This window comes from Notechis scutatus, chromosome 14 (genome assembly GCF_049901735.1).
Source record: "Notechis scutatus isolate UNSWTSFEM ecotype Mainland chromosome 14, rNotScu1.2, whole genome shotgun sequence".
NCBI classification, from domain to species: domain Eukaryota; kingdom Metazoa; phylum Chordata; class Lepidosauria; order Squamata; family Elapidae; genus Notechis; species Notechis scutatus.
In genome coordinates, this window is record NC_142022.1 from 7,949,850 (window position 1) to 7,973,376 (window position 23,527).

General features: G+C 45.4%; 2 protein-coding genes and 1 long non-coding RNA gene across 7 annotated transcripts in view; 1 reads left to right on the plus strand and 2 right to left on the minus strand.

The window, feature by feature from the left end:
• PACS1 (phosphofurin acidic cluster sorting protein 1) overlaps positions 1 to 16,488 on the minus strand; it is a 52,486-nt gene extending 35,998 nt beyond the window's left edge. For 2 of the 5 annotated variants that reach the window (XM_087943498.1, XM_087943496.1), the window contains exon 1: positions 16,077 to 16,488. In XM_087943498.1, the coding sequence (XP_087799624.1) occupies positions 16,077 to 16,132 (56 nt within the window). In that variant the 5' untranslated portion in view covers positions 16,133 to 16,488. The remainder of the gene's footprint in view (positions 1 to 16,076) is intronic. The other 3 variants (XM_087943499.1, XM_087943500.1, XM_087943497.1) reach the window with 3 other exon arrangements.
• A 379-nt stretch (positions 16,489 to 16,867) lies between these two features.
• LOC148129525 (uncharacterized) lies at positions 16,868 to 17,869 on the plus strand. The gene is made up of 2 exons (XR_015745349.1): positions 16,868 to 17,129; positions 17,649 to 17,869. It is a non-coding gene; the product is annotated as an uncharacterized LOC148129525 (long non-coding RNA).
• UQCRQ (ubiquinol-cytochrome c reductase complex III subunit VII) lies at positions 17,693 to 23,455 on the minus strand. The gene is made up of 3 exons (XM_026689911.2): positions 23,315 to 23,455; positions 21,612 to 21,776; positions 17,693 to 17,900 (listed from the first exon to the last, which is right to left on the minus strand). Exons 2-3 carry the CDS (start codon positions 21,760 to 21,762, stop codon positions 17,806 to 17,808), a joined length of 246 nt encoding a protein of 81 aa, XP_026545696.1. The 5' UTR covers positions 21,763 to 21,776; positions 23,315 to 23,455; the 3' UTR covers positions 17,693 to 17,805.
• Between the last annotated feature and the right edge of the window lie 72 nt (positions 23,456 to 23,527).

Here is a 23,527-nt window from a genome sequence, read left to right on the forward strand (position 1 = left end):
ACTTTAGAGGCCTCCAACCCTCCAACCCTCAGAATAAATACATTTTTACCCACGGTAGAAAGACCAATTGGAAGACGGTACCTGTTTCCACCTGCGGAGGCCATAATCCCAAATTTCCCATCGCCTTCATGGGCCGTTTTAGAACATCCAATCCGGAGAAGACGACCCCCCGTGGGAGGAGGAAAAATATATATATATATATATATTTCTTTGGGAAAAAACCCGACGCGATTTCCAAGACCGGAGGAGGCCAAACCTCTTAAAAAGAGATTTTCCTATGACTAAGTAGGGCAGGCTCTGGACGAAACTGTACACCTGGCGTGCACGCACGGTTGGGCTGGCAAGTCACCAAATGACTTAGGACTCCAGGAATCTCGACGCTCACCTGGGCTTGTTCCGCCAGGGGAGCAAATAAGGCGGCTGCGGAGTCAACTGGAAGCAGGTCAATTATCCCATTTGAATTGGCTCCATGTGGGGAAGGGCAAGGAATTTAATTCAAACAGCCGACCGTTCAGGTTTTTAAAAAAACAAACAAAAACAAACCAAAAAAAAAAAGAGAGAGAGAGAGAGAGAGAGAGAGGTTTTTCCCAGCAGATCGAAATAGGAATAAGCCACGAGGGGAAGGAAAAAAACAACACTTAAAATTGCCCGTAAATCAATACGGACCTTCTGCTCCAAACGAAAAAACTCAGGGGTTAATGTTTCACCAGAAGAGATAGAATGGAATACAGATTTGTTTCTCCAATAGACTAATCGTTTCCGATAAGGACCTCTGTTATATATTTCTGGTAAAGCCAGATTTCAGTCAGGTAAGTTACTTGGGGAAGATAAGAGATATTATTAGGGTCATGTTAGGTAGCGAGAAAGGAGAATGTTTGCAGCTCAGGATGGAAGTGTGTGTGTGGGGGGTGTCTCTGAGTTGGGTGGTTTTCTTGCAGGTGTTTCATAACCCAACTAGGTAACCTCATCAGGGCTAGAAGGGAAAAAGAGGAGGAGGATTGTGGGGTCCTTGGTCTCTGTGAGTTGGGTGGTTTTCTTGCAGGCGTTTCATGGCCCAACTAGGTAACCTCATCAGGGCTAGAAGGGAGAAGAGGAGGAGGAGGATTGTGGGGTCCTTGGTCTCTGTGAGTTGGGTGGTTTTCTTGCAGGCATTTTCGTGGCCCAACTAGGTAACCTCATCAGGGCTAGAAGGGAGAAGAGGAGGAGGAGGATTGTGGGGTCCTTGGTCTCTGTGAGTTGGGTGGTTTTCTTGCAGGCATTTCGTGGCCCAACTAGGTAACCTCATCAGGGCTAGAAGGGAGAAGAGGAGGAGGAGGATTGTGGGGTCCTTGGTCTCTGTGAGTTGGGTGGTTTTCTTGCAGGCATTTCGTGGCCCAACTAGGTAACCTCATCAGGGCTAGAAGGGAGAAGAGGAGGAGGAGGATTGTGGGTCCTTGGTCTCTGTGAGTTGGGTGGTTTTCTTGCAGGCGTTTCATAACCCAACTAGGTAACCTCATCAGGGCTAGAAGGGAGAAGAGGAGGAGGAGGATTGTGGGTCCTTGGTCTCTGTGTGTTGGGTGGTTTTCTTGCAGGCGTTTCATGGCCCAACTAGGTAACGTCATCAGGGCTAGAAGGGAGAAGAGGAGGAGGAGGATTGTGGGGTCCTTGGTCTCTGTGAGTTGGGTGGTTTTCTTGCAGGCATTTCATAACCCAACTAGGTAACGTCATCAGGGCTAGAAGGGGGGAGGAGGAGGAGGAGGAGGAGGAGGAGGAGGAGGAGGAGGAGGAGGAGGAGGAGGAGGAGGAGGGCGACAACTGTGGGGTCCTGGGTGCTTGTTTGTTTCCTTGTAAACATTTCACGACCCAACTAGGCAACATCATCCGTGCTAGAAGGGAGTGGGGTTTGTGGAGAGGAGGAGGAGGAGGAGGAGGAGGAGGAGGAGGAGGAGGAGGAGGAGGAGGAGGAGGAGGAGGAGGAGGAGGAGGAGGGAGGGCAACTATGACTGTGGGGTCCCTGATGTTCCCTTGGTGATTTCCTTGCAGGTGTTTCATTCTCCCTCTTCACCCCACATTATCAGAGACATCCTACGTACAAGAACGACCCCAGCATTGTTCTTTTTTGCAACTTTTGACCCAAGGACTAGCAACACAGCAGACGAAGAAGAGTTGGCACCTCAGGCGCCCCCGTCGACAGGACGAGCCCTTACAAATACGTATTTACGGAGGTCACCCCCCTCCTAAGGAGCCGCGGTCTCTGGGCCTGGGCCCAATAGGTGAAACGCAGTGAATGGGAGGCTTCATCACGCTCATCCTTTTCCGCTCCAGCTATTGTGTCGCTGGATTAACGCAAACCGGGCCAAGTCTACCTTGCTTGGGACGGCAACAAAAGGGCATTCTCGGTGACTCCAACCCGGAGGAGGAGGAGGAAAAAAACCCCAGGCATTTAAACCTGGGAGAGAAGGTTCAAGCTGCTTCTTGCAGGAACGGAGACAATCGGCTCCCTACAGTTTCATCATCCCAGACGGGTTGAGGCATGTCTTTGTCATTCATGGCAGGTAATAAGGAAGGGAGGGGGAAGGAGAGGAGAGAGAGGGGGGAGGGGGGGGAGGAGGAGGAGGAGGAGGAGGAAAGGAAGAAGAGGAGGAGGAGGAAGAGGAGAAGAGGAGGAGGAGGAGGAGGAGAGGAGGAGGAGAAAGGAGAAGAGAGAGAGAAGAAAAAGAGGAGGGGGAAAGAGAGGGAGAGAGAAAAGAAGAAGAGGAGGAGGAGGAAGAGGAGGAGACAAAGAAGAGGAGGAGGAGGAGGAGGAAAAGAAGAGGAGGAGGAGGAGGAGGAGAAGAGGAGGAGGAAGAGGAGAAGAGGAAGAGGAGGAGATGAAGAAGAGGGAGGAGGAGGAGGAGGAGGAGGAAAGAGGAGGAGGAGGAGGAGGGAAGAGGAGGAGGAGGAGGAGGAGGAGGAGAGAGAGAGAAAAAAAGAGGAGGAGGGAAAGAGAGGGAGAGAGAAAAGAAGAAGAGGAGGAGAAGGAGGAAGAGGAGACGAAGAAGAGGAGGAGGAGGAGGAGGAGGAAAGAAAGAGGAGGAGGAGGAGGAGAAGAGAGGAGGAAGAGGAGAAGAAGAAGAGGAGGAGACGAAGAAGAGGAGGAGGAGGAGGAGGAAAAGAAGAGGAGGAGAAGACGAAGAAGAGGAGGAGGAAGAGGAGAAGAGGAAGAGGAGGAGGAGGAGGAGGAGGAGAGGAGGAGGGAACAGAGAGAGAAAAAAAAGAGGAGGGGGAAAGAGAGGGAGAGAGAAAAGAAGAAGAGAAGGAGGAGGGAGGAAGGGGAGAGAGAGAGAAGAGGAGGAGGAGAAGGAGGTGGTGGGAAGGGAGAGAGAAAGATGGAAGCTCAAACAAGAACCAAGCCAAAGATAGATAGATAGATAGATAGATAGATAGATAGATAGATAGATAGATAGATAGATAGATAGAGAAAGAGAGAGAGAGAGAGAGAGAATCAATGTCAGTGTCATTTCAGCATCAGGTTTTACTAAACCAAGGAAAATGCCATACAGCTAGTCCTTGACTTACAACCCCAACTGTGCCCAAAATTTCCATTGCTAAGTGAGACGGTGACTTTTGGCCTCACTTTACGACCTTCCTTGCCCCCCCCCTCCGCCCCGGTTGTTAAATGAATCCCTGCGGCGGGTTACGTGAATGATCAGATGGTGAAGTGGAATCGGGCTTCCCCGTTGACCTGGCTCGTCAGAAAGTCCCCAAAAGGAGGCATCGCGTGACCACGGGGGGCCCTGCGACCGTCATAAACAGCAACCAGTTCCCAAGGGTCCGGATTCGGATCATGTGACCGCAAGGGGACGCTGCAACAGTCGTAGGTGTGGAAAACGGCCATAAGTCGCTTCCCCCCCCCCAGTGCCATTGTAACTTCAAATGGTCATTAAAGGAACGATTGTAAATCAAGGACCAGCCTTAATATCAGTAAATTTCTATTTCTGAAGTAAATTTCTATTCATGAAGTAAATTTCTACTTATAAAGTAAATTTCTACTTATAAATTTCTATTTATAAAGGAAATTTCTATTTCCAAGGTAAATTTCTATTTCTATTTTTTTATTTATAAAGTAAATTTCTATTTATAAATTTCTACATATAAAGTAAATTTCTACATATAAAGTAAATTTCTACTTATAAAGTAAATTTCTACATATAAAGTAAATTTCTACATATAAAGTAAATTTCTACTTATAAAGGAAACCTCTATTTATAAAGGAAATTTCTATTTATAATTTTTTATTTATAAAATTTCTATTTATAAAGTAAATTTCCATTTATAGAGTAAATTTCTATTTATAAAATAAATTTCAATGTATAAAGTAAATTTCTATTTATAAAGGGGTGCGAAATGGCTTTACTCGGCCAAGGAAGTAGTAAAAAAAAAAAAAACACAGGCAAATATATCACGAGCCAAAGGACATTTTTCCAGGATCTCTAAGAACGAATTTTAGGTGGATATTACTGAATGATCAACAGGTGTCAATCCAGAAAGGAATTTGATTGAAATGGTCTGGCTTAATACCTGGTTCTTTCAAAACCAGAAGCACCTTGTGGCCTTGAGGAATAATCTGTCCTGTTATATATTTTTTATGAGTTTCATTTTATGAGTTTCTTCGACCGTTATAAACCTACTGGAGTTTGTGGAGCAGGTAATAAACAAGAGGGCAATGAAAAAAAAATGTTATCGAATAAGTTGGTATTTTCCAAGAAACGCCTTCCCGTTTGTACCTAGGGGAAGGAAAAAAAGGAAGGAAAAGAAGCTTTTAATTGCTGGAGATCGAAGTACCTCTGACGCGCGATTGGAAGCTCTTCAGGTATGGATTTTTATGGGAGACTGGAAGCACGGGCTTCTTCTGTTGTGACCCGACAACACACACCAACAAACAGAAGCAAACGGATCCGAGAAAGTTCAAGATCACTTGTTGAGCAACTTGAAAAAGTTCCAGGGAAGAGTATAATTTTTTTTAAATTTCTTTTTAAAGGTAAAACACAGGTGGGCTTCATCCTTCCTGCTCACAATCTGTGGGGGGAGCCCTCAGCTTACAAGCCATAATTGGGGTCGTGATGGCTGCAAGCGGATTTTGTGACCTTTGTTTGTGTGGCGGCCGTGAAGCGAAAACGGCGCGGCCGTAAAGCGGAACCCACTGGTCGCTGTGTCGCTTTGGGCAAATCCATCATCCAGGCTATGGTTATCCCCAAGGTGCTTTTTTCGGACTTTCTGTTTTTTTTTTTCTTTGAAGACGTTTCGCTTCTCATCCCAGAAGCTTTCTCAGCTCATCCACTCAGAGCAGAAGCAGCTTCTGGGATGAGAAGCGAAACTTCTTCAAAGAGAAACAGCCAAAAGTTCAGCTGCCTCTTGGGAAAAAAAAAAAAAAAAAGCATCTTTCCATTCATTATCCTGATTTTGTTTGAAAAAAAAAAAAAACTTAGCTAGCCAGCCAAGGGCACTTTGGGCTTGCCAATTCTGCCAGTGTATAATTCTTATTTTTTCTGCCATTCACAGAAACCTTCAGGATAAGCAGAATGTGTTCCTAATCATAACATTTGCTAATATTCCTGCAACCGACACCAGGAAAATGGATTCTGGGCAGAAGTCCCAATCTTTGTGTTGATCACAAAAATGTCACCATTTCCACACACACCCACAAGTGCAATTTATACGTACACACCTAATAAAACTGAACACAACCCCACTGATGTCAACAATCAACCTAGAGATGATCAATACTTAATAGGGTGGGCTAGATTATTAAGAGTGAGCCAAAAGAGATATAAAGTTAGAAATTGGGAAAACAATATTATGTATACGGATATAAAATGCATTATAATTACCATGTATATAGTTGAAAGATTACGATTATATATATCTAAATAATGTTATTAGTAATAGTACTTTGTTTAAAATATATTAGCAATACACTGTTCACCAAGCATTTATGGATGTTAAAGAAAAAAACATAAATAAAACTATATATATATAAAAAATCAACCCAGAAATAGCACTCTTGAAAGAAACAATTAAACCACAATTCTCTTATAAACCCCATGGGAAGTCTTCGGCTTACCATAGTTCGCTTAGTGACTGTTCACTGCGCATTGAAAAACATGACTTATGGCCATTTTTCACAGTTACGACCTTTGCAACAGGCTCACGACCGTGGGATCAAAATTCAGACGTATGAACTACGGGTTCATACTTATGACCGTGGCTTGTGTGCTCCCTTTTACGGCCTTCTGACAACGGGGGAAGCCAGATTGGCTTATCGTCAGAAAGGTTAGCCATCACTGCCCTGATTAAACCATGAGCCTCGAGCCAAAGTTTCAAAAGAAATCCAGTTATTTATTAGGAGCAACATACTTGAACGAAGTCAGCTCTGCCTGATGTAATTTACGTCACACATATGACCCCGTTTCCCGCCTCCCTCCCCCCCCCAGAGTGTGTCATAAATCACATTCTCCAACAAAGCACTTTTGCCAGCTGTAGAAATCACTCGAGAGCAGTCCAGGAACACTGTACAAGTTGACGGATTCACTTAACAACCGGAGCGGGGAAGGTCGTAAGAATGGGGTCAAACTCACTGAACAAACGTCTTCGCTTAGCAAACAAAAATTTGAGGCTTGATTGTGGCCGTAAGTTAAGGACTGCCTGCATTGTTCTGATTTAACTGGATATATATCTTCATTTGTTTCTACCTGGTGCTGTCATGGTGTCCTCATTAATTCCAAGGCTATATAGTCTTCGTTTTGCCCAACCGGATTCCATTCAAAGTTCAATTTGTTTGAAGAAATCTCTCTTTAAGGAAACTCTCAAGACAGTCCCGAGGGTGTCCCTTTTCCAGAAAATGCAGCTTACATCACTGAGTAGAATCTAATATACAGTGCTAAAGATACCTTGGTCGATATTCTCCTACGAAGTTCCACTTTAAATGCCTGTCCGCAAAAAACTCATCTTTGCAAGGGTCAAATATCATTTCTTTATCGCAACAGACCAAAACGGTTTGAATTATGGGTTTTATCTGCATTTGAGGCGCCCACAAAGAAAACCACAAAGTCAATAGGCTTCTTATTCCAAAAAGTAGCTACCAAATAAAGTGCTTTTCGACATGAAAAAAAAACACAAAACACACAAGGTTTCTTAATACGGCCTGTGTATTCATTTAAGCTTTTACCATTTTGAAAACCGAAAAAAAAAGCCTTTCCTCTTTGAAAAACTTATTGACTTGAAGGTTGTAAAAGGGACACTACAACGGTCATAAGTGTGAGTCAGCGTCCGAATTTTGATCAGGTGGCCAGAGGGATGCTGCAATAGTTGTCAGTTGGAAAAATGTTCATAAATCACTTTTGTCAGTGTTTTTTTTTTTTTTTGTAACTCCAAACATTCACTAAATGGACAGTTGTATGTTTTTGCCCCCAAAAAGCCTCTTAAAATAGCCCACATATTCATTTTAACATTCCCGTTTTGAAAATCTGCAAAAAAATAGAGACTCAGCTCAGAGACAAAATTAAATGTTAGGATTATTCAGCAGTTAATTTGCTATAATTGTGATGTCAACCACTTGATGTTCAGCCACTTGTTTGATAGTATTAATGGACTACAGATAAAAATGAATAGAGGGCCTAAATATACAATAACAAGGATAAGTGAAGATGAAGAGATATTGAGAATAATACTTAAAACTATGGTACATATAAGATTCATTATCGGTATGTAATTAAGAATGTAGAGATTGCACCCAGACAGTATACTGTCACTGTGAATAAAGAAATCCTATATATAACCAAGAAAACTGTACTGTAGAAAGTATTAATATGTGATGTATAACGAAGGAAAAATACAATAAAAAATATTTGAAAAAAAAACAACAACCAACGGTGGCCAAAAAGGTTTTTATAAAATGGGACAAAATTCACTCAACAACTTTCTCACTCAGCGACGGACATTTGGGGTGAGGACTAGCTATTCGTAAGTGGCAGGCAGCTGGGATTCCTTTTTCGAGAGGAATCACAATCCTGCCTGACCGTAAACTCCCGAAACTTTCTGATCCAACCGAATTATTAGAAACAGAGTTTTAATTAAAACCCCAGAGGCTCTAGGGCGGAGGCGCCTGCAACTTCAAGAGCTTCAAAGATGGGTCACCTTCTTCTCCTTTCCCAGGCACTAGAGGCAGGTCCTCGACCTACGACCAGAATGGAGCCCAAAAATTACTACCTATTGCTAAGGGAGGCATCTGTCAGGTGAGTTTTCGCCAAACATTTACGACTTGTCTTTGCTTGCAGTTTGTTATGTGAATCTCTGCGGTTGTTAAGTGAGTCATATGGTTGTTAGGCAAAACTGGCTTTCCCCGTTGGCTTGGCTTTGCCGGATGGCCGCAAAAGGGGATCACTTGACACACACCCCCGGGGGCACTGCGACCGTCGTAAATACGAGCTGGGCTGCCAAGCGCCCAAATTTTTGATTATGCGGCCGTGGGGATGCTAAAACGATCGTGAGTACGAAAAAACGGTCACGAGTCCCTTTTTTTCAGGGCCGCGGTAACTTTGAACGGCCACTAAGTGAACTGTCGTAAGTCGAGGACTACCTGCCATCCACAAAAGCTTCTTAAAATGGCCTGTGGATTCATTTTAGCATTCCTATTTTGAAAATCTCTAGAAAAAGATACTCGGCTCAACAAAATCTGATTTACAATCGCATTTGCGAAGAAAACTTTTGCCCGCAATTGGAATTGTACGACAACGGACAATTCTTAAATGTTATTCTTTTTTTTCCCATCACTTTGCTCATCCCAGGTGAGCAATTTTCCCCACCTCCAAGTTGTGTATTTCTACGACCAAGCCCTTATCGACTAAACCAAGCACCTGTCAAGGAAGCATCCTTACAAGCTAGAGAGAAAAGATATTCGGGTAAACATCTGGGAAAAATTACCGAAGTAGAACAAGGCAATTAACCCAGGCTGCCCGAAAATGTACTGTTAAAACAGGAGTGCAAAATTCCATCAATGGGGCTGAAAGCTTTTAAAATGATTAACTAAGGGGGTTTATTTTAGGTGGGGAAAGGTGTTTTATTTTTAACACTGCCGTTAAAAACAACAGATGGGATGGAGAGTTTAAAGGCTGGGTTTTTTAAAATTTTATTTTGGGAGCTATTTTAACTATGCATTCTTTTCTGGGAGAAAGGAAACGAAAGCATTCAAGATGGACTCTCTTCCACCAGAAATTATTTTTTGCTTGTTAGGTTCCACGCATTTCAAAATAAGCAAAAAAAAAAAAAAAAAAAGCAAAGAGATATGGAATTGGACAAAGGTTTTGATAAATGCTGGCCTGATCATCCCATGGGTGGCCTTTTCCTTATGTTACCATCAGAATAAAAAAAAAATCTCATTTCCTTTCACAGCATGGTGTCCCCACAAAGAGGAGGATGGACAGATGAGACTTCTTCCCAAGACACTACCTTTTAAGGAAGAATAAATTTGGGTAGAAAATTTGTCTCGGCAGCTGATACAAGCTGGGGAAGGCCTGGTAATACGGGGTTTTCTTCCTTTCCTGGTTTTCTGCGTGATTGTTCTGCTGGGGAAGGTTTCCTTGAGGGCCCATTTTTAAACAGAATTAGTTTGCAAAGGTAGAGGTGCTTAGCTCAACCATTTTATTGAAAAGAGAATGGTTACAAGTCTCCAACGGCGCACGGAACAGTGTTGCCTTCCTGCCGAAGGGGTACCTGTTTATCTACTCGCATTTGCCTGCTTTCGGGCTGCTCGGCAGACAGGAGCTGGAGTAAGGAACTGGAGCTCACCCGTTTGTGTGCAGCTCGGGTCTCGAACTCGGGCTGTCAGCTCTCCGAGTTCAGCATCTTGAATCGCGGAGCCCTAGAGGCTTGCAAACGATCCTGGGATTGGCATTCCCAGCTGCACGTGGGAAAGGTTAGACCTGCCGTGGTATTTTTTTCAAGAAAACAACAGATTTTTTTCCAGATAAGAAGCAGGGAGTGATTTTCCTATATTGAAATAAGATTATGTTAAATAATCGACCATCGATAATGGACCAATATAAACTATGGTTCTAAGGGGCAGCAGAATGGACTACGTTTTTAACCCTTCCTTCCCCAAGGACCCCCTTTAAAAGCCTTTTGTGGCCACAAACCCCCCCAAGACTTAACTCAAGATATAAATCATAGCATTTCTTCAAGGAGCCCCTGTGAGGACACTGTGGTCCCCACCACTGGATTAGAAAACCCCATGGAAGTCATAAACCAGCATCAAAATCATATGCAACGACATTCCATTCACAGAGAGCAGCGAAATGCAGAAGTCCCATTAAACGGCTCGTTCATCCGATAAGATCTAAGCTCACTGGAAAAAAAATGTCTTTTAGCTCCAGATTTTTAAAAAAATGTATGTCAGGATAGCAAAGTATTATAGCGGTGCCTTTGAAAAACGAGTAGAAATTCCTTTACGCCAACAAAAGAGAAAGACATTTAGCAAGCAGGTATCAACATGAAGTGCTCAAAGGATTAAAAAAAAAAAAGAAAAACAGAAGAATTTTCTGCATGTGAGAATTCAAATATGTTTGGATCAAAAGGAACGTTTCCGGAAATCATCAGAAATGACAAGCCGGTCCAGAAATTCCATATGACAGTTCTGTTGCAAATGAATAAAATGCAAAACAGCAGGAGCTAAACCAATTGCATAGCTGATGAGCCAGACCAATTATCTGATAAAATCATTCAAACGTATCCAGGTGTAGGGGTGCCCAATCAGAACCAAGGCTAACCAAGAAAAATCATCAGTTTAATCCTCCAGGAACAAGGTGAGATCTTAAACTTGAAAAAGGGATGCATTTATTGGAATTCAAAACGTCCTCCAGGTCTGAGGTCACCAAAAAACATGGTTAAGACGTCACAAAACATGGTTAAAAAAAAAACAGACCTGTATGAAACCCAGCTATTCTGTTTACAAGACTGTCACCTTTCTATCGGCTGAAGATACCGTATTGTCTTTTGAGAAAATCAATCAGAAAATACACGACACAAATATTTTTATACCTAGCAGACCGAAATAAAGAGGAGGAATAAAAGGAGGGCCTGCATTTATGGAGAACACATTATACATGTGTGTGTTAATACTGAGCAATATTCCCTAAAAGGGCAGCTCCCTATGTAGGGAGGTCCAAACAAAATTATTCAAATTGCACCATCTGCTTCGAACGTGTCCTTCTATACATTTCCGTGTTGTCTTGAAGCATTTTACTTGCTTTGCATAGAAGGAATTTTGGGGTAGGGATTGTGCCAATCGCTTTATTGCATATTGAACTGCATAATTATTTCTTCGAGGGGGGGGGAGGCAAAACACAAAATAAACCCCCCTTTTTTTTTTGCTATTTTGGCAAATTACCCAAATGCCAAATGATGGCGGCGTTATAAAAATAACACGGCTAAGGAATTCTGGAACGAGAAGATGTTCTGCTCAGTAACTTCCTCCGTGACAGGAAACTAAATTCCTGCTTGAGTAAATGGTGGCACACAAGAGTTTCTGGTGAATTGAGGCGGAGCTGGGCTACAATCAGCTATTTACACGGAGGTAACAAATGCAGGGGCTACAGAAAAGCAGAAGTTGTGTTTGACTCCCAGAGCTGCTTCATCTTACAAAAAAAACATGTTTAATTCTCCCAAGTAAACATGGCACTGAAATGTGATCACGCGTTCTGCTCTTAAACCGATCTTTTCTGTTCAACGGAAGGTAAAAAAGTATCACCCACTCATAAGAAGGATCATTTTGCCTGCAAAATCATGTATGTGTTCTTCACCGAGGATCATTCATTCGTTCTCCGTACACACATTACACGTTGAAATAATCGATGGGTTTATTTGACTTGTATTCAAAAGTCATGCAAGCAACGGCCAAGGTCATCCTAAAGAACAGCTCCTGATACTACTCCATGTGGCTGGACAATTAGAAAGCCTGGCAGAAATTTTAAAAAATAAAAATAAACTGCAAATGCAGGATGTTTCTCTCCCCCGCATCTAAATGTACAAGCAGGAAACATGACAGAGTGCTAATTCCAAGATTTTGCTTTTATTTTCCTGAAGGTGGAAGAAGAGGCCTTGCACTTAAAATGGATTTCAGCTAAAGTCTGCTTAAGATTTATATCTCCCTCCTTTCAAAAAGCTATTTGAACTACGTCCTGTAGTTAAAAGCTCTCGCCCAGATGGTTACAGGGCAAAGAAACAAGGATCTTTGAGTTCAAACTGAGTGGACATTTCAGAGAAAAATAAATAATCAACAGTAAAATTAGCTTTTTCACTAGTGAAAGTGATCGGAAGGAAGGAAGGAAGGAAGGAAGGAGGGGGGAGAAGCATTATCTAATAAACAGCAACAGACCTGTTGTTAGAAATAGGGAAATGCCACCCTGGAGATACAAACAAAGAACCAACACTGGGAATATTAGAAAGCTGTTGGAGGTGTGCTTGTTAGCAGGAAAATATTGACCAAGGAAGATAAGACGAAGGGGTGTTTGGCTTGAAGGGTTTAAAAAAAAATCACTTTTTCAACTCCCTCTATCAACAAATGGAAACGAACCCGGGGAAATATTTACCCTTCCCCTTAAGGGACAGATAAACATCCTTCTTGGGATAGGACAGAAAAGGCCGTGCTATTTTTTGCATTTATCGATATGCGGGTAGTTCTTGACCTACGACAATGGGGTCAGAATATCCACTGCTGGCCGTTTGTTCGGTCAGCCGAGCCTGGTTTTACAACCTTTCTCGTGAAGCCAATCGCCTCAGCTGTTAAGTGAATCATGGCATTGGTAAGCAAATTCGGCTTTTCCACTTGATTTTGGTTGTCGGAAGCCGGCTGGGAAGGTCACAGATAGCGACGGATGCTGCGACTGTTGTAAATACATGCTGGTTGCCATAAGCAGCCACATTTTGATCTGGTGAGGGTGCTGGGATGGTCATAGGTAGAAAGGCCAGTCTTAACTCATCTTTTTTTTCCCCGGTGCTTCTATAATTTTGATTGTTAAACAAATGGTTGTTAGGCTGGGTGACACCTGGAGGCAGGTATGTTTCCATAAAATAAGATTTGGGAAGAGTTTGAATGAAACACCTGCTCTCAGATGTCTCTTTTACATGGAAATGGGTTGAGTTCGTATATCTCGCCCAAAACACACCTGAAACAGCCCTTCCTTAAGAAAAGCAGATGTGGTCAGCCCTACCCAAAGCTTCAAACAGAGAATTTACCGAAAGGAGCCGATTAAAGATGCCCTTTTAACTTCCTTGTTTTTTTTTCTTTGAAGACGTTTTGCTTCTCATCCAAGAAGCTTCTTCAGCTCTGACTGGACGGCGGGGAAGGGAAGGATTCGTACTCCTTGCAGGCATCCTTTTTAGAGAGGCGTTGAGGCCACTTGGAGGTTTATCTGTGTCCTCAGGGTCACCTGAGTGGTGGAAATGATTCCTGTAGTCTGCAGTCTTTTAGACTTTTGGTTATGCGATTTGGGATGGACGCTCTTCGAACGGCGTGGGACTGTGAACGGATTTCCAGAAAAAAAATTGCAGACTACAGGAACCATTTCCACCACCTGGTGACCCCCAAGGACACAGATAAACCTCCAAGTGGCCTCAATGACACTCTAAAAAGGATGCAAATGACCAGCTGTCTGCAAGGAATGTAAATCCTTCCGTTCCCCACCATCTGGTCAGAGCTGAAGAAGCTTTTTGGATGAAAAGTAAAACGCCTTCTTCGAAAGAATAACCAGAAGGCCCAGTTGCCTCCTGAAAAAAGCACCTCTGGAACAACCATGATCTGGATGACGGAAAAATCTCTACAAACTTCCACCTGTCTTTTAAGAATGTATACCAGTTAGAACAGGCACCGTTCTACCAAACCAGATTTCTGATTTTTGCACAAAAGGCAAAAAGAACCCTTGAACGGAACAAGCAAACCAACTGAACTGGGTGAGTAAGCTCGCCAGCTGCCAATGTTGGTCGGAAGTTGGTTTAAGCACGAGAGGAACGTCTCAGTAATATGTTGGCCCTTTCAATTTGAGGAAGTGCTCATCACCGGAACCACATGGATGAATACACAATAACTTTTGCACTCAGGGGGTATATAGTTAACTTCAGCGTATTATCCGAGATATAAATGAACCCCAAATCTGAACATCCTGCAACTCAGACCGTGTCGTGGGAAGGAGGGAAGATTGTGGTGGGGACACAATGTTCTTCTTGAGACACACACACACACACACCCGTGGGCCTCGCGATAAGCATGGGAGGCTGCCGACTCGATGCCAGACTGAAGCTAGTCCTCCGCTTGCAGCTGCAATTAAGATCCAAACTTCTATCACTAAGCGAGTTTTGCCCAATTTGGCCACCTTTTTTTGGCCAGTTAAGTGTATTTTGGCCGTTAACCGTGACGACTGTCAATATGTCACTTTTCTCAGTGCTGTTGTAACTTTGGATCCTAGGACAAACGGTTGTAAGTTGAGGACTTTCTGGCTCCAATGAATTCGCAAGCCAGCATCCTGCCAATAACCACAGAACAGCCAATGATGGTCCACACAACCACATCAATGGAAGAACCACAACCCTTCTCAAGCCAGAAGACATGGGGGGGGAAAAAGAGTCCATCGTTTCCCACATATGCAGGGGCCCTTTTTACACACACACACACACACACACACACACACACACACACACACACAAGAAGATGCCACCTTCATTGCTTTTTCTCATTTTAGGTTGCTCTTAGAAGAGCTCGGACCTGAAGCTGTGTCCAGACGGAGCAAAACACCCACCTCTCCATCATCAATACCTGTTTTAAATCTTGCTACCCTCCTGTTCTCCCCCCTCCCCAAATCTATGGGATGTCTACTTCACAGCAGAGGGGAGGGGGAGGTAATCAACTGGACAACTCCCCCGTCCGACCCCTTTACTTTAAAGCAGGGGTCCTCAAACTTGGCAACTTTAAGACTTGTGGACTTCAACTCCCAGAATTCTCCAGCCAGCTACACTCACCTGGGAGAAGCTACGCTGGCTGGAGAATTCTGGGAGTTGAAGTCCACAAGTCTTAATGTTGCCAAGTTTGGAGACCTCTGACTTAAAGGAAGGGGGTCGCCAAGGAAAGATTGACCAACCCTAGAGCTATGAAGAGGGGGGGGATTGTTCTATAAATCCTATTAAGAGGTGGTGCCTTTTGGGGGAGGGAGGGGGGGGGAAACCCAGGAGGAAGAAGGAAGGTTGCATCATGGTTTCCACTCACCTTCATCCCAGGTGTCTTGGAGAGGCTGGGGATTATGGGAAGAAGCCCATCAGCCCAGGGTCTCTGGGTAGAGGGAGATGACGGGAGGTGGGCTGCCCTCTTAAGGGTCTTAAGGGCGGATGGGAATGATGGGGGGTGGGTCCCAACCAGAGATCTTTCCGCCTCTGAGGATGATGGGAACCCAGGGGTCCTTTGACAACTGGGGATGATGGGAGGCAAGCTGTCGTCCCAGTGTCCTTTTAACAGCTGGGGATAATGGAGTCTTGTGGAGCTCGGGGTGATGAGAAGTGGGACCCCACCCCAGAGGTCCTGGGAAGGTAGGCCCTCATCCCAGAGGTATCTGGACAGCTGGGGATGATGGGAGGTGAGACCCCAACCCAGAGGTCCTATAGGGCTGGGGGTGATGGGAAGTGGGCCCTCACCCCAGAGGTATCTGGACAGCTGGGGATGATGGGAGGTGAGACCCCAACCCAGAGGTCCTATAGGGCTGGGGGTGATGGGAAGTGGGCCCTCACCCCAGAGGTATCTGGACAGCTGGGGATGATGGGAATTGCTCCCACCAGAGGTCTTTTAACAGCTGGGGATGATGGGAAGTGGGCCCCCACCCCAGAGGTCCTGATCTGGAGCTGGGGGTGATGGGAAGTGAGGTCCCCTCACCCCAGAGGTATCTGGACAGCTGGGGATGATGGGAATTGCCCCACCAGAGGTCTTTTAACAGCTGGGGATGATGGGAAGTGGGCCCCCACCCCAGAGGTCCTGGGGAGCTGGGGATGATGGGAGCTGACCTTCCCGCCCCCTCTCCGCTCACCTGGGCACGCAGCTGGGCGAGCTCCGGTCCACCTCCCAGGTGGCGTAGAGGTTCATCTGCACCGGGCGACCCCCGGCCGCCGAGCCCGGCGGGGCCTGAGGAGGGGGCGCCCCTCCACCCCCGGGGCCCGAAGCCCCCGAGCCAGGGGCGGCCAGGGCGGGCTGCGGGGGCGACGAGGGCTGCGGCAGCGGCGGAGGCACAGACGGCGGGGCCAGCAGATGAGGCGTCCCGCTCAGCGCCGGGGACCCCGACGAAGGCTGCGGAGCCGACGGCGGGACACAAGGCGCCGCCTGGAGAAGCGAAGCGCCGGCCCCAGAGCCCCGAGGGCCGCCCAGCACCGACGCCCTCGCTCCGCCATGGCGCCGCCGAGCGCGCGCGGGTCTCTCCGCCTTCCCCTCAGCCGCGCCGCGGCTGGACTGACAGACGGGCGCGCGGACCCGCAGAAGAATGGCCCGCCCCTTCTCCTCCTCCTCCTCCCCTCTTCTACACCACGCCCCTCCCCTCCTCACGCACGCACGCACGGCGGGGCGTGGCCTCGAGCCCGCTTTCCGCCCCCGCTCCCGTGCGAGCGCTTGAGGAGAAGCCGGACGTGAGAGGAACAGAAGGAATGGTGGGGGGGGGGAGGAGGGGGAGGAAAGGCGGAGCTTCTCTTCTCGCCGCGCCCCGGCGTGTCGGATTGGTCCGGACGGACGCCTGTCAACTCTCTCGCTCTTTTCACCCCCCCCCCTGCTTTAAATCCCCGCCCATGAGGGCGTGTTCTCCTGCCTGACCCGCCTCTTCCCCCTCGGGACCCTTTGGTTCTCCTTTGCGTCGGACTCTTAAAGAAAAGTGACGGTGTGATCGAGATAGAGATAACATTGCGTGTCAATATCTATATTATATAAATAGAAAGATATAGATGGTGATTATTTCTGTCTATCTATATATACAACATTGCGTGTGAATATCTATATTATATAAATAGAAAGATATAGATGGTGATTATTTCTGTCTATCTATATATACAACATTGCGTGTGAATATATATATTATATAAATAGAAAGATATAGATGGTGATTATTTCTGTCTATCTATATATACAACATTGCGTGCGAATATATATTATATAAATAGATATAGATGGTGATTATTTCTCTCTATATATACACACACACATGCACGGTGTATATATATATATGTATGTATGTATGTATGTGTACGTACGTACGTATGTGTATGTATATGTATATATGTATATCGATCTTTGGTTATTTGGGTTTTCTCCCGCATAAAATTGGAAGTATCTAGGCGACGTTTCGATGAAGTCTCATTCATCATCTTCAGGCTTGTGTCTTCGGCTTTGTGCTTCTCGGAGTAATGTGAGCTTGCAGCTGCTTCTTCCTTTGTTTGTTCCTTCCTTCCTTCCTTCCTCAAAACGTTGCCAAAATACTTCCAATTTTACATGGGAGAAAACCCGAATAACCAAAGATCCACATACAAATACCCGCAAAAACCTCAGAAAACAAGTATATGTATATACCCCTCCCAGGTTTGGTGGAGCCCACAATAATATATTTATTTTCTTTCTGAAGCAGTGAAGTTGTGCATCGCTGGACAAAAGACGTTAACACCTGAGGATGGAACACAACAGAGGTTTATTGGATCCAAGTGTTCTTACAACTATGCGTCGTATCTTCAGAACCGAGAGGAATAAAAGTTGAAAAGAAATTTTGTCCCCATGAATCTTCTTTACACGTCATTTTCGTAGTCAGCCGGGTTCTTCTTCTTCAACTTTTTATTGTAGTCGTTTGCCCAGACATAAAGCATGTATGCAAAGACGAATTCTTAAAAAACACAAAACAGAAGGGAAGTTTAGGGTTGCACGTCCAAGTTAGAATGGACCAATTCCAATTTCTCCAACGCTTTATCACTTCATAAAATTAGTGCTCAACTTATGACCATTATTGAGCTCTGGATTTGTGTTGCTAAATGAGACATCGGTTCAGTGAGCCTCGCCCCAATTTTACCCCCTTTCCTGCTACAGCAGGGAATCACTGCAGCTGTTCAGTTAGTCGCATGGTTGTTAAGTGGAATCTGGCTTCCCCACTGACTTGTCAGAAGGTCGCAAAACCTGACCGTCATAAATATGAGTCAGTTGCCAAAAGTGTGAATGTTGATCACGTGAGATCGGGAGGGTGCAATGGTCGTAAGGGTGAAAAACGATCGCAAGTCCCTTTTTGTCACGGATGTTGTAACTTTGAATAGTCACTCAATGAACTGCTGCAAATCCAGAACCACCTACATGATTTCCCTGAAGTCCAAAAGCTTCAAGTTTTCACAGCTTCAAGTTTTCTCTTCCCTTGTCTCTAAATGTTTGTAGCGATTCTCGGTCATCCAGATCAGGGGGTCACCAACCTTTTGGACTTCAGGAACCACTAAAACTCATAATTTGAAATCCCGCAGACCACTAACATGAATTTTGACAGACAAGTGACTTGCTGGCGTTGGTGGGAAAGTCGGTCCCATATTCCAGAGCTGCCGTAGTCACAGGACTGGCCCTTTGGTCATCCCGGAGCAGCTCCTCCAGTCCATGGCACCCAGGTGGAGGAGCAGCTGCTCCAGGATGACCAAAGGGCCAGTCCTGTGACTATGGCAGCTCTGGAATATGGGACCGAATATATGACCAGCTGTCTGCAAGGAGCATAAATCCTTCCTTCCCCCACCATCCAGTCACAAATAAACTTCCAAGTGCCCTCAGTGTCTCTCTAAAAGGATGCAAATGACCAGCTGTCTGCAAGGAGGATAAATCCTTCCATTCCCCACCATCCTGTCAGAGCTGAAGAAGCTTCTTGGATGAGAAGCGAAACATCTTCAAAAGAGGCAAACAAGGAAGCTCGACTGTCTCTTGAAAAAAAAAGCACCTTTGGATGACAGAGAAGGATTTATACTCCTTGCAGACAAGCTGGTCATTTGCATCCTTTTTAGAGAGTCATTGAGGCCACTTGGAGGTTTATCGGTGTCTTCAGGTTCTCGAGTAGTGCAAATGGGTGTGGAGAAGGCTCAAGTGACCCTCAAGGTCCCCAAACTTGGCAACTTTAAGACTTGTGGACTTCAACTCCCAGAATTCTCCAGCCAGCATAGCTAAGTAGCCTCAACGACCCTCTCAAAGGATACAAATGACCAGCTGGTCTGCAAGGAGCACAAATCCTTCCATTCCCCATTATCCTGTCAGAGCTGAAGAAGCTTCTTGGATGAGAAGCGAAATGTCCTCAAAAGAAAAAAAGCAAGAAAAGTCCAGTTGCCTCCTGAAGAGAGAGAAAAAAAAAAGCACCTTTGGCAATTCCCCAAATTGAATCTCACCCGTGCTTAGGCACAGATTAAACTAATCGCAACGCTATCGAACTAAATGTGCTCTGAAGGCAGGTTTTGTAATGTAGGGATTACGGTTATCGCCTCCAAAGCGATTGGCAGCCAGAATGATCCGCAAGGCAAGATCCCTAATCCTTAAGCCAGACAATCTTTGCAATAATGAGATGGAGAACAGAGGCAGGGAAGACACAACAGGCTTACCTGCCAAAGCAGCCCAGCTGTTCTTTTTTGCATGCTTTTGCCTAGCCAGGTTAATTAATATTTTAATGACGTGCTGTTTATTAAATGGAACGGCTTCAGCGCTTATCTCCTTGCTGTTTGTTGGGATCAAATTGCCAGGGATAAAGATGGCACTTTTTTTTTTAACCCTTTTTTTTTTTTTTGTATTGACAATTAAAAATAACAGGACCAATTCTGATTTTTTGTTGCTGCTCTGGTGCGCCATCTATCGTTTTTCTACTGGAAACTTTTTGTAAATAACTATATCAATTACAACTTTGAGGGCAGCATCTGCTCTTCTTCTTAAAGAGAACGGCAACTGGAAGGAAATTATTGAAGGGTAGCTTGGTGCCCATCCTGCCTGAAAACAAAAAAATAACTGGCTGAGAAGCGACAGCAAGAGAGCAGCCTCCCTCCTTCCAGTTTTGCATAACAGCGGGCTCAACTTACAACAGAAGAGAATAGAATAACAAGAGTTGGAAGGGACCATGGAGGTCTTCTAGTCCAACCCCTGGCTCAGGCAGGGAAACCCTACACCATTTCAGACAAATGGTGGTCCAATCTCTTCTTCAAAACCTCCAGGGATGGAGCACCCACAACTTCTGGAGGAAAGTCGTTCCGCTGATTGTCCTCGCTGCCAGAAAATCTCTCAATTATTTCTAGGTTGCTTCTCCCCCTGATGAGTTTCCATCCGTTGCTTTTTGTCCTGCCTTAAAAGTGTTTTGGAGAATAGGTGGACCCCCTCTTCTTCGGGACAGCCCCTCAAATTGTTCTGACCCACGCCCTTTTCCCACAAATGAAACACAATCTAAAAAGAACAGAAACCTTCTCATGCTTTTTTACCAAATCATTAGCTGTGATAAGCACAAGCCTTGCCAAACTGTGCGGGACTTGCCAAAAGATAACAGACCAGAAATAATTTGCAAGACAAAAATGTTCAAATACAAACTCGGGATACTGGAATGTCCACGAGGCTGGAGTTTCAAAACGTCTTTGCCTTCTGCAAAGTAACTTCGTTTCACAGCTGGCTTTTATCTCCTTGAAGGAGGGGCCATTACCTTGCAGCCTTACTCCCGAGTCGCCCTGCTGTTGTAGCTGCTCTTTCCTGCGAGCATTCCTGCGCGCATGCGCGCTTGGCACAGGCTCCTCGGGAACCTCCTCATCGCTGCTGCCAGCCCCCACAATCTCTGAAGGCAGCAATCCACTCCCTAATGGTCCTGGCCCCTCATCTGAGTCCTCGCTCTCCTCAGCCGTCCGCACCTGCTGCCGGCTAACCACAACACAAATATTGGAACACTGCTATCATGACACTCGTAGTCCTTTTCATTAAATTAGACCAAAGGGCCTTTAAACTTGGCAAGTTTAAGACTTGCGGACTCCCAGAATTCCCAAGCTAACATGATTGGAGGAGAAGGAATTCTGGGAGTTGAAGTCCATAAGTCTTAAAGCTGTCAAGTTTGAAGACTCCTGAATTAGGCATACCCAATTCCACTAACCATTCTTTATATGTTTTACCCTCCAGTCCCCTAATCTCTGCGCTCTTTCTAGAGGTTGCTCAATGACCGTTTTTCACACTTACAACCGCTGCAGGATCCCAAGGTCACGTGATCAAACTTCAGACGCTTGGCCACTGACTCGTATTTATGACGGTCGCAACATCCCGGGGGTGATGTGATCCCCTTTTGCGACCTTCTGACAAAGGGGAAGCCCGGCTCACTTAACGACCAGGTTACTAACTAAATAACTGCATTGATTCATTGAACAAAATGCAGCAAGGAAGGCCATAAAACGGGGCAAAACTCACTTCACTTCGCTTATCAACATAAGCGTTGAATTCAACTGTGATATACCTGTAGTTTCAGAAATCTAAGGCGCCACTCCTCAGGAGTGGAAAAACCGGGCGAGTAAAACTTTAGAGGAACCTGTTTAAAAAAAAAAACCCTTTTTCCTCCCTGCACTTCACTTACGAGGCGTCACACGGAAGAACGAAGAACTGAATCGTCTCCAGGTGTTTAAGATCCTGTGTGGGATGTTGGGGAAAATTTTCTGTTCAAACGGAGACAGATAGTAGCTGACAACGTGCCTTGTTTTCATCAGGTTTCCAAACTGTTTCCCCATCTTGGCAGATTGCTCTGTGGGGGGAGGAAAAAAGAGGACAGAATAAATTTTATTTAATAAATAAAATAGGAAACGGTCAGGATGGTTACATGTTTGTAAAGATAAGCACATTTCAGAGAACCAGCTTGGATTAATTAAAGACATGGGGAGGATAATCTTGGAAGGATAACAGATTAACAGCGTTGGAAGCGAGCTTGCAGGTCATCTAGTCCAACCCCACCCCGTTCCATCTGCCTTAGGTATGAAGCCTGTGCTGTCCAGACAGTTTATAGTTAATGGGAATCAGTATAGTTAGTCACTGGGAGCTGTCCCCTTAAAGGAATGCATCATGGTAAATGTAGTTAAGGTATCCTGGGAAATGTAGTCCATGTCATATGGCCACATCAGTAATCCTGATTGGTCACTGAATTGACCCTTGGTGGGTTCCTCATGCTAGCATCTCTACCTCTGCTCCTACGATATGGGATGAAAGGGATAAAAGATTACCATCTTTTTACACCCTAAAGTACAGCTATGCAGAGAGAATTGGACATTGAGAAGAATCTCGTCATAATTGTGAGTTACTTGAGGATGCCTGATGAACCAATCAAAAGACTTGGTATGGATGCTTTGTGGAGTTACTCTGTCTGCCTTTATATTAAGAAACAGAACAAAACCAGTCAGGGCTGACTTTGGACCGGTTCCTAGGAAGGAAGCAATAAGGTCAAATCACTTCTGAAAAAATGTTGCCAAGAAAATGTTGTGGGTTTCTCCAGATAGCCACCAGGAATCAAGACTGACTTGAATGCATTCACACATAATCGTGCCCAAATTCTAGTCTAGAAAAAAAAAGGAGCCTTGCAGGGTCCCAAAGACTCACTTCTGGCGGAGTTTGGGGGAGAGAAAGAAAGACTTCTGCTGCTTTCCTTGCATGCAGCCAAAAACAGAAGGAGAAAGAAGCGGAAAGAAGCAGCCCGGTGGACAGGACAGGCATGTGGGGCGAGTGGGGCAAGTTCCCCCCCTCCGCCCTTTCCCCCCCCCCACTACCTCATGTTGTTCGCAGTGCAAGCAATGCAAGCCTTGTGTTCCCACACAGCCTGGATTAATTGCTTTGAGGGGGGGGACGACATTTCTCTGCGGACCACCCAAATTTTCTCGTGGACCACCAGTGATTCCCCGGCCCCGACTAGACGTTGTAGGTGCTCCATCCCTGAAGGTTTGAAAGAAGAGACTGGACAGCCATTTGCCTGCAATGGTACGGGGTCTCCCGCTTGAGCAGGGGGTTGGACTAGACGACCTCTAGGGTCCCTTTCCAACCCTGTCCTTCTTGTATTGTAGTCCAACACCCCCACCTCTACACTGAGGGCTTCTGCACAGGAGGCAAATAACGGAGACTTGGTTAAATAAATTAAATATATGTATATAAGATGTTCCTTGGTAAACTTTGGGCTCAGGCAGGCCTACCTAGCAGGGTTGTTGTGGCGGGCCCCCCAAAAAAAGAAAAAAAAGGAAGGGAAAATTCCTGCAAAGGAACACGGACAAATCTACTCCAGACTTAAAATCAAGCATTAACCTTAAATTTCCCCCACTGGCCCGACACGCGAGAGACCCGTCCCGACGATCCGGCGTGAGAAGTCACCCTTTTCTCCTCCAGCTTCGGCCGCCCTTCTCTTCCGCTTCCGGGGTGTGGCGTCACATCCGCCCGCGGATGAGATCGAACGCTTTTATCCCTCCGGCGCCCGCACCCATCATGGCGGCGGCGGAGCGTCGTGCGTGGCTAAGGCGC

Bases quoted from the DNA above. Each gene is read 5' to 3' on its own strand.
- UQCRQ (XM_026689911.2), bottom strand. From the start codon at position 21,762: ATGGGGAAACAGTTTGGAAACCTGATGAAAACAAGGCACGTTGTCAGC. The intron at 17,901-21,611 runs GTAAGTGAAGTG...GTGTTTTTTAAG, and splicing joins GTTCTTCCGTGTGACGCCTC to AATTCGTCTTTGCATACATG.